The sequence below is a fragment of the Catharus ustulatus genome, chromosome 7 (assembly GCF_009819885.2).
Source record: "Catharus ustulatus isolate bCatUst1 chromosome 7, bCatUst1.pri.v2, whole genome shotgun sequence".
Lineage (NCBI taxonomy): Eukaryota > Metazoa > Chordata > Aves > Passeriformes > Turdidae > Catharus > Catharus ustulatus.
The window spans coordinates 19,080,067-19,090,471 of NC_046227.1; the positions used below are offsets into that span (position 1 = coordinate 19,080,067).

The window sequence follows — 10,405 nt, forward strand, 5'->3', positions numbered from 1 at the left end:
TTTGGAGGTTTTTTTGCTCTGATTTATTGCTTGAGGTTGCACATACATCACAGAATGCTGGTAGATTTGTCTCTTCATAGTCTAAATATGCTTCTCCTTCTGTACAGAGCTCTAGAATTATTCCTGAGGTAAAGATATTTGCAGTCTATTAAGCCATCAAAAGGAACTTCTTTTGAAGCAAATAAACTTTAAAATAAAGAAACATATTTAGAACCTATTTTCTTAAAAATCTGAATCTCTTGTTGTAGCAGTACTTTTGTGGCTAGGCTAGGAAAGATTCACATCCCAGGCACCTCTTCCCCCACAGAGTGGGTCTTTGCTCTATGGTGTTTATTGAAGAGACTCTGGAAGTGTCACTGCCCTACTTGGACTGACTGTCACCACCAGCCTTATTTGTAATGCTCATCTCCTTGGGCTCCTCAGCAAGAACTCACTGCTTTCCAGTTGTTTTTCAAGCAGGTTTGAAATCAGTCAGTTCACCTACCAATGATCATTCTCTTTTTCATGGGAGCACCTCTTAAGAAATGTTTATTCCAAATTTTGCCTTGTCAGTGGATAAAAGGTACTTGTGAAAAAACCGAACAAAATTTCCCTTGTGGTTGCCCTAGAAATCTTTCATCTGTGTGAAGAGAAATTTGTCTGAATTTGTCTGTTGTAATGTAAATAGCTCAGTAAAACGTGTTGCCCAATACTTAGAAACAAAAAGGACCATAAAATCGACATACTGGTTTTTCTGAATTACCATAGAGAGATTTAGTTTACAACTGCCAGGAAGAGGAAGGGAAAGAAAAGAAGGAAGATACTTCACAGCCAAACCTACTATAAATTCTGAAAGTCTCCTCCTCAAAGCCATGCTGATGATAATGTTCTAGGGATACTGAAAAGTAGTCAACTTCAAAGTTATCACATAGGGATTTGACACTATTAAATCTATCAGGGGACAGATTTATTTATATATTTGTGTGCTTTTGCATCAAATGTTATATTTTCATACCTGTATTGGAGATATGATAATTACAAAAGTTAGGAAATTGGAAACATTTCCGGTTTATTGAGGGAAATGAGAGTCAGACAATGTAATATATATAAGAGTGAGAAATAGCAGAAGAAAGAAACACATTTAGCATACATTTTAATGGGGAAGCATGTAGAATTTTTTCTTTCTGTCCTGCTGGCCTCTTACCAAACAGAAAAATAGACATACCATAAATCCTGGCTCACCAACTCCAGGTGGGCCAACAGGGCCTGGTCTTCCTGTCAAACCAGTGTCACCCTTCAAAGAAAGATGAACTTTAAATACATCTGATTTAGGTATTTTTATGTGTGCAGCATATATCATCAGGCATTCTGTGCTTGAAATATTAGATGTAGGAGAATCCAGGAACAGCAGAGAAAATCTGTATGACTCCTTAGAGTCATACAGCACCAAGGCCCAACAGGCACTGAACTGGTGCAGCTTCACAGCTTTAGGGTCAGCCTCAATTCTGCATTTGAGAGAAGACAGTGTTGAGTCTAAAAGATTAATTATTTTCTTCATACACCCACAATCACTTATTGTCCTTTCCCAATAAGTCAGTATTTCTATCATACAGTTTCTGTTCTCTTTATGCCAGTTATCTAAACCAACAAGGCTGTTTTGCCAAGATTAATTTAAGACTATGTTTAAGACTATGGATGTGTTTTTACCTAACCATGCTCTTCTTGGGTTGAGTTTATGTCAAGTATAACAACTACTGTAAAAAATCCTTTAAAGTATAAACTTAAAATACATTTTTTGTTTGCAACTGTTTGCAAACAGTTTTGATAACATGGAAAATACCTTTCCAGTACCACAAAACCAGTGCATACAGTCTTGAATTTTCTTGTGAATCAGCAAGTCTATTAGCTCAGCTGTCTTGGTCCTTACCCTACAATACATGCAATACAGAAGATGAGATTTTTGTACCTTTGGGCCTGGCAGTCCTATTCCAGTCTCTCCAGGCAAGCCAGGTGGCCCAGGAAGACCTCTTTCACCCTTTCAAAGAATGAAAAGAAAACAACTTTGCTTATAAATTGGTGTCTAGGAAAATCAGTTTAACTCACATTGTAGCTTAATTTTTAGTGTATCCTGAATTTCAGCCCGTTGGAATTGTCTTACACAGTGCTTCAACTGTTCATCCTTTCAATGCTTCAAAATTCCCTTATAATAATTCATCTTGTACAAAGATAAGAGATTAAACAAAAGGAAAATATTTCATATCATGTAAGTTCTGTCACTCAGCTCTTCTGTGTATCACTGTTGGCCAGCAGATGCAAAGAAGGTATCAAGAGAGATAACAAATAATGTCCCCTATACACTTATTTTCAAGTTTTTCTTCACGACAATACTCCTTTTGAACTATGGAATACTTGAGAATGTTCAGTTTCAAGAAAAGGCTTGATTTTAGATGCCAAACAGAATTCCTGTTTGAGACTTAGGGGAAAAAAAAGGTTTAAATTGAAAACTGAAGAAATGCAATGCTAAGTAGTGTTCTGTGACTCTACCATATTTTAACTGTTCATTAATAAACATGAGAGTGTGATTTGGACCTGAACTTGATACAAAGAGCAAAGTAATACCTTTCTTAAGGACCTTGTAAAATACAAAAATTACATAATTTGCTATCTGTGTCAAGTTAAACTGCATCCACAAGAAGGGTATAGAATATAAGGACAAAATCATAGTTGTGAGGCTATACTAATACCTTTTAACATTAATAAAGAGAAGAAATAAAGCAGTTCTTGCCTTTGATCCTTGCAGGCCTTCAGGCCCTTGATCTCCAGATTGTCCTTGTAGACCCTATTAAAACAGGAGTGGTTTCAATGAGATTTTTTAAGCTTTTGTAAAAATGGCAGCTTGAAAAGCAATCTATTATTTGCTGAAGTCTGCATGAAAAAAAGAGTTTTAAACATATCAGAACTGAAGGTTTGTTTTGTGATGCATGAATATATTCAGTTACTCAATCCAGCTGGAGCTGGTTCCGGTATTTCAGGAGAGAATTTGGCTCTCCCCTTTTTTGAATACAATTAAAGGTAATCTGCAGTCAAGATCTACTGAAACATCCATGATGGGCTAAACTTCTTGGCCATCAGTCTAAGAGTATTGGGATGACAAGAGACTGAAGAGTTTCCATGTACTTCTTGAGGGAATGAAATACTTAAGACACAGAAAGAGAAATGAGTGATTTTGGTTTTTAAGGAACTGTATTTGCTGTGGTCTTTGAGACTGGATGAATTATAAGGATGTTTTGTCTAGATTGCTTCTCCAAATTCTTATTAATTTTGCTATTTAAGAATATAGATTTTGGGTGCCTTGAACTCAGCAACAAAAAGATTCCATGCCAGTAGGGGTATAATATTATTTCAGATCTTTGAATCCCAGGCAACCAGGTGCTGTTGTTTTCATCGCTGCTTTTTCTTTTTTCTTTTTTTTTTTTTACCTGAATCCCTCTTATTCCTCGGGGGCCTGCTGGACCTTCAGGGCCCTGAAAGATAAGTGAAAAAAAAAGATATATTTCTGTATTTTTAGATTTTGTCAAAACCACTTTTAGGTAACTTTTTACAAAGGTGTCTTATTTAGATAGCTTTACATTAAAATAGAAACTCAGAGAGAAGCTTAAGCAGCCACAAGGTATTAAATAAATATTTTTAAATTGACTGGTAATCAAACAGCATAATGGCCAGCATAATGGCAAACAGAGCTCATTATCAAGGGCCAGTAATCCAGGATTAAACTCTATTTGCTCTGTTTGAAATATTTACAGCAATTATGCATGAAATCTTAAGACTGGAGTTAGAAACCTTGTTTTCATTTTTATGTCTCATTCTCTTTGCTTACTATTTCAAGCCTTTTTTTTTTGTGGTTAAACTATGTTTCTTGGAAACACAAAAACTTTGTGTCTACTCACTCTGTCTCCTTTTATTCCTGGGATTCCACATTCACCTCTTTCACCCTAGAAAGGAATAGGAATAAATATTTATGAATTATATTGGCATATCGTCCTTATTCTCTAGGTGCTTTAGTTGAAAATCTAAATGTTATTTTGTTCAGAACATATTATAGCAATTGTGATGCAATTTCATTGAGGAACAGTTACATCTTCTATTACAGCTTGTGGAGCAGCTGCTAAGATGATGTTATTGTTCTTTAGTAGTATTTAGAAGAAATACAGCACTATATATAATAACAACAAAGATGTAGGCATCAATTCTGACTAAAATAAGTACCTTCTCTCCTTTATATCCAGATTTCCCCTGGGAAAACAGAAAAGCATAGCAGGTTGTGACAATATAGAACTCAAAAGTAGGAACAAGAGTATTGGCTTCCTTATTCTACTCTAATCAGAAAAATAGCATTTCAAATAGAAAAGATGACTCTGATAAATATGGCAATATGATTTGAAGTACTTTGCCTTCTAGTCATGGCAGATGCTGTTGTATAGGTAAATAAATTGTATTAATGTATCATTTTAGACTGGGATTCTGGTGATGAAAAAACAGATCAAGAGGAGTTCATATTTCCATCTTAATGAACAACATGCTAAAATAAGAAAACAAGAAAAAGTCACTAATTGAAAAGGATGTACTGAATAAATAAGAAAGCATAAAGTAGAGGGATTCCTATGTGAAGGAATTGAGAATTACAAACTAGGAGACTGGTCCTACACATACTTCCTATATGTATTTAATTCAAATTTTTCATTGCTATTATACACTGGGTCCTTTATTTATCAAATTTAAATAAACCCAGAATGATGCAGGCAGAGTGTCAATTTCTGTAATGTTCTTAGGTTATCATATCATTTATATGTTTTGGAGGTACTGTGTATTATTGGAGAGTATTTTCTAGATCACACATATTAGAAGGAATTATTAATTTTCATTAAGCAATGAGAATGTTTTCAGTTCTTCTAATGTTAATGAAGCACAAGATGATAAATCAAAAGTGAAATTTGCTCTTGTAACAATGAAAAACAAAACAAAACAAAACAAAAAAAGTGCTATTTTGCCTTAAAGGAACAATGCTCACTGGAGAAGAAGGGGGAAAAAAATATTTTTTTACCTCTATTCCATCTCGTCCTGGGATTCCATTAAGACCTGGCTCTCCCTATGAATAATTCAACATCAAGATCAGTGAAATAAGGACAAGACAGATCTTTCTCCTAAATCTAAAAACCAATCACCTTTGCTCCTTTCAGGCCTGGAGCTCCATTGTCCCCAGTGCGACCCTTTTTACCCTGGAAACAACAAAATACAATTATTATGATATATGTTAGTAAAAATAATTTTGTTTTACAATATATATACTATTTTTCTCAAACTTAAGATATTCCCATAGATTTATTTCTCAAAATCTCTACATTTAGCATTACATTGAAATTGAATATCTGGGAACAGCAGGACCAACCCAATAGGCAGTCATTTTTCTCTTTTGTCTTTGTTATAAACAAAACTGTTCAGTTCTTCTCTGAAGAAAAGAGGTGATCAGCTGTTTTTGTAACTACCCAGCTTGCTATGTGGATGTTTTGGTTTCTTCTCAACTCTTTGGGGTATAAGCTTGTGTGTAAGCAATACCTGTACTTTCCAACTAAAGACAGCAAATATTAACCCAAATAAAACTGTGTTTGCACACAGTAGAGGGTACATTTTCATTTAAAGTGCATTGTACCGTGCTGTATAAACCCAGGGTGTCTTTTTGTTTGTTTATGAATAGGATATTCAGGTCAAAAGGATGAGGAGGGGCAAATCTAGGGTTCTCTTTCAAACTTTTGACACTGTCCCTTCACCTTGGCAAGGACTATAAGGTACCACAGTGCTTTTCAGTGTCAGGGATATAATATCAGATCGTTCCGTTTTGAAATGTAAGCCCTGCCATTGAGATCACCAAACCTTGTATGAAGAAACTCCCTAGATTTGCTAGGGGGTTCTATCTGTAAGAGTATTCTGAAAGAAGTCCAGTCCATTTTATTCTTGTCTCAGTTCTTCCTAATGCTTCAGTATTTTGTGCTCTCTCTTGCTTTCAAAGAGCTTTTTGGATATTAATACTTGCTTTGAGGGTAGTTAGATCCAGCTGTTCTTGTCTGATTGCAACAGGAAAGGTGTTCCTTTCTGCCTTTCATACTGCTGTGGCTAAAAGGAGAGTCTCACCATACCACACTGTTCTTCCTTATGTCTGTTCCCACACAGAGGGAATATTCATGGCATTCTCAGGTCTCTCTGTGCACTTCCTGCTTGTGTGGCATCTTCATGCAATATAACTATAGAGAAGTATACATTGACCCTTGAACTTTTGTTGTCTCAGGATTTGGGTTGAAATTATTTCTTTTAAAATTGTCAACAATTAATGACTTTTTAATTTATACTGTATATCGATTATTTGAGAAATGACAGCTACTTACAGCAGGGCCAGGAAGGCCTTTTTCCCCCTTCTCACAGTTACATTTGTCAACCGGGGGACACTTCAAATGAAAATAGTACAAATCAGCACATTTTAATGGAAGAGGTAGAAAACAAACAGACATTTCCTTTAAGTTATTCTATGGCTAGTTTAAATACACGTATAATGACCAGAAATTATATTTACATGTTTTACAGAAATCTTTAACTATCAGTTTACCACTCAGCCAGAATGTGGCCTCCTATATTCCATCCAAAATTTTGTATCATTCCTACTCCTGAAATTTCAATAATCTTGATAATGGCTTTACCTCCAAACTCCTCACAAGGTCAGTTTATGGGTAAGCTGTGTCTATTTTGTTTTCATTACTAGGCACTGTAGAGATAGCCAAGAAGATGAAGTAAAAAAGCATCTTACATTCCTTTACTTAAATACATTGCATGCAGGATAGTTCATAGTTTAGCTCTAGCTTGATCTATAAACAAAATATGTATGGATATATACTTTTATTTAGTTAATGCAATTCATTAAAACAATTGATAATCTTTCTTTCTCTTCTGTCATCTCTAGTATCGAGTGTCACAGTCAAACATCATTAACATCATTATGGTATGTATTTATGTGATTTTTAAGATCTTTTTGAAACTTTAAGATCATGACATAAATACAGAGTTTTCACAGATACTGGGGTTATTTTTGAAGGCAGGATAAGGAATGTAATTTTTATTTTTGGTTTAGTTATTTATTAAACCTCTGTTCATCTTGAAGATGTCTAGAAGTGAAGGATTTAAATATCATTCTTATCTGAATATCCAAATTAGTCACAATATATTTTCCAAGACTAACACTGAGTGTCTTACTACTTTTGTATTGATGGGAAAAAATCAACATGTCAGTAGAAATGAAAGAAAAATGAAATGTTTCAAAGTTTTGTGAAAATTAATACTATTTAGCAGTTTGCATGAGCTGCTTAGGAGAACATTTTTTGTCTGAGATAACTGTGCCTTAAACAGCACTAACATCTTTAAAAGGAAAACTAACTTTATTCCCCACAAAATGCCAGCCAGACCTATGAATGCCTGCAGTCATGGTGACACAGTTTGATATTGTCAAACTGGAAAAACGCAGTGGTGGAGCTTTGAGATCTCACCCATTTTAAAACCCTCTCACACAGGAAGAGGATTAAGGGTTAGAACTGCCCTGTCTTCAACTCTGTGTCATGTTTTCTTTTGCACTGAGTCTGTTAGATGACGTGTCAAAATGCATCAGCAAATTCTTGCTAGCCTGAATACTCACACATTGTTTCTTTTTCTTTGAAAATACTTTAGGTTAGCAAACTACATTAGTAGTTTGTGAATTAGTAAGTTATTAATTACTAAATACATTTGTAAATTACATTAGGATAGCAAATTAAAGCTCTGTCCTGCAAATTCAAAAACATGTTTAACTTGAAGACAATCCCATTAGACTTAGCATTTAACCACCTTCCTGAGCTATCAGTTTTCCTGAATTATGTTTCCATATAATTGTAAATATCTATATTAAGCAGTAGGTCTACACAGGAAAAAATACTTAAAATATTTACCTCTTCCTCAGACAGGTCTTTCTGTAAAAGACAGATATTGAAAACATTAGAAACTTAAAGTCTTATTCCAACTCTACAAAAAAGACACTGCAAAATGTGAAAACAAATAAATTCAGCAGCTAGCTAATTAAATTATACAATTAGTACATTGACTAACATTAATTAAACTTTAATTTTGAGAAACATTATTGCAATCTCTCCATTCTAAAAAATAATTTAAATATTTTCAATTCTTATCATAGATTGTTGATTGAAATCACTGACTCTCCTTATCCAGCCATAATTTTCTAAAATTGCAATGGTGAACATTAATTATCCGGCCACTTTAATATGTTAAATGTGCAAGTTTCTTCAATGGTATATTGAAGAAATGTGTTTTCAAAATATTGGAAATAAGACAAGAGTTACATATGTTCATAACACTATTTCAAACTCTTTCTCATACACACCATTTCTTTGAGAACCTTCTCCACAGTTTCTTTCTCCTGGAGGTTGAAAACGAACCTGGATGCTGGGACACTGGCCAGGAGCCGGAGCTTGGCAGCATTGTTAACCTCCTCAGCCACTCTTGTCATTCCCATTGTGAAAAATACAATTCCTTGATGTTTAGCATCAGCTGTAGCTGCAAAAATATCTGGGTTTCTTGGATGATCCACTCCATCAGTGAAAAGCACGGCTACTTTTACACTACCCAAAGTCCCTTCAGTCATGTAGAGTTGGGTAAGATTAGTTATAGCATAAGTTGTGTAGGTGCCATGACCTATATGGGTGATGGGAGCAATGTGGGATTTGAATGCTTCAGGACCTTTCCAGTCATGGAAACTTTGCTCTATGAAAACAGTGCTGCTGTACTGAAGTAAGGCCATCCTCCAGCGAAGGGTACGTCCAGAACTAAGCTGCAGACTTTTCATTCTGTCTACTGTTTGCAGTACAAATTTTTTCTGTTGTTCATGATTATAGTCCTTAGCACTTTCGGAGCTGTCCAGTAAAAAAGCAATTTCCAGAATGCAATCTTCATCTAGAATAAATAGGTATGTAGGTGAGTGGAGTGACTTCATACTAAATCTCATTCTACCCTTACATGTATTTTACGATTCAAGAGTAGGATTGGAATTATGGGAATTTTTGATGACATCTGTGTTCACAAGTGTGAGCCCTTCATGAAGATAGAGCTGATAGAGGCTGAGGGATTTGCTCCAGAGCAGATGCCCCAAGGAATAAAAAACTGAAGGTGTGTTGATGTCATGTAGTATGAAATGAGAAATGTTGTAGTGTTTTTTTTATTTCATTCCATCATCTTGCCTGGTATTTCACTGTATATCTGACCAACATAGGTGGAAATCATGTACAAGAAAATGAGTCTTACTGAACAAGACAGTGGAATGTTATTTGACAGAGCTGGATTTTATCCCTAGTACTAACAGCAAAAATTTCCAAAAGCAGGATCTGTAGAGTATTAATTTATTGAACTACTGTTGACATTACTTCTATGAAAATGGAGTTATATGGGCTATTATTCTTGTGACAGTAATAGGCTCTCAGCCACATCATAACAAAATACAGATGCTATCTCCTTTTCTGAAATACACAAAAAGGAAGGGAAAAAATGAGTAAAAAGACAAAAGTGCAAAAATAAGGTTTGTGCAAATGTAGGATGAGGCAAACCTGGATGATTATAAGCATCTTAGAAGTCAAGTTAACCGTATAGTCCAGAATCCAAATAAATCAGGATGTTTAAAATCACATCTGTTTTAAAATTACAATATTCACCTTGATCACTTGGGCTGGGATACTTTTCTACAATATTTGACAGAATGTGTTTAGGTTTTGATCTTATCAATCCATATATCTTCTCTTCACTGAGATTTTCTGCTAAAAACTCATGATGTTCAAGTATCCACAAAAGCCACCAGAATCTGAGGAACATCATTTGTTTGTTTCCTAAACAACACAAATACAAAAGTACATCAGTACAAGGATGATCAAACATTATGAAATTTTGCTTCAACAGGTTGCTTAGCAATCTTGTTTTTTGAACTATCATCCCTTAAAACAAGCTGATTTTGCTTTCTTTGGGTAAAATAATTTCAAAAACACATAATAAATAATAAACAGAGACATACTGGAATGATTTTCAAGCATAGTGCATAGCATTCTAGCACATGACAAACTGGAGACAGACTTTTACAAACACACTTCAGTTCTCCCTCACTGTCTGGTATTGTAGTTCTCTGAAACCTAGCAATGGCTGTACCTGTGAGGATGCACTGTGTGTAATTCACAGAGGTTTTTTTCCTAAACCTGCTTTTTCCAGAGCTGACATAGAGAGGAGGTACTGAGGCAAGCCTCAGTTTTCCCCTGTTTTCTTAAGAACTGAGGGTCGTGCACATTTCTCCCTGCTTTCC

At 35.0% G+C, this 10,405-nt stretch overlaps 1 protein-coding gene across 1 annotated transcript in view; it reads right to left on the reverse strand.

The window, feature by feature from the left end:
• The window catches only part of LOC116998982 (collagen alpha-1(XXVIII) chain-like), a 30,482-nt gene extending 20,552 nt beyond the window's left edge, over window positions 1–9,930 (reverse strand). The window contains exons 1-12 of the mRNA XM_033065248.1: window positions 9,771–9,930; window positions 8,450–9,018; window positions 8,001–8,021; window positions 6,417–6,476; window positions 5,202–5,255; window positions 5,081–5,125; window positions 4,246–4,272; window positions 3,927–3,971; window positions 3,459–3,503; window positions 2,765–2,818; window positions 1,946–2,014; window positions 1,205–1,273 (exon numbers count right to left, since the gene is read on the reverse strand). Coding sequence (XP_032921139.1) covers window positions 1,205–1,273; window positions 1,946–2,014; window positions 2,765–2,818; window positions 3,459–3,503; window positions 3,927–3,971; window positions 4,246–4,272; window positions 5,081–5,125; window positions 5,202–5,255; window positions 6,417–6,476; window positions 8,001–8,021; window positions 8,450–9,018; window positions 9,771–9,930 — 1,218 coding nt within the window. The remainder of the gene's footprint in view (window positions 1–1,204; window positions 1,274–1,945; window positions 2,015–2,764; window positions 2,819–3,458; window positions 3,504–3,926; window positions 3,972–4,245; window positions 4,273–5,080; window positions 5,126–5,201; window positions 5,256–6,416; window positions 6,477–8,000; window positions 8,022–8,449; window positions 9,019–9,770) is intronic.
• Window positions 9,931–10,405: the final 475 nt, after the last annotated feature.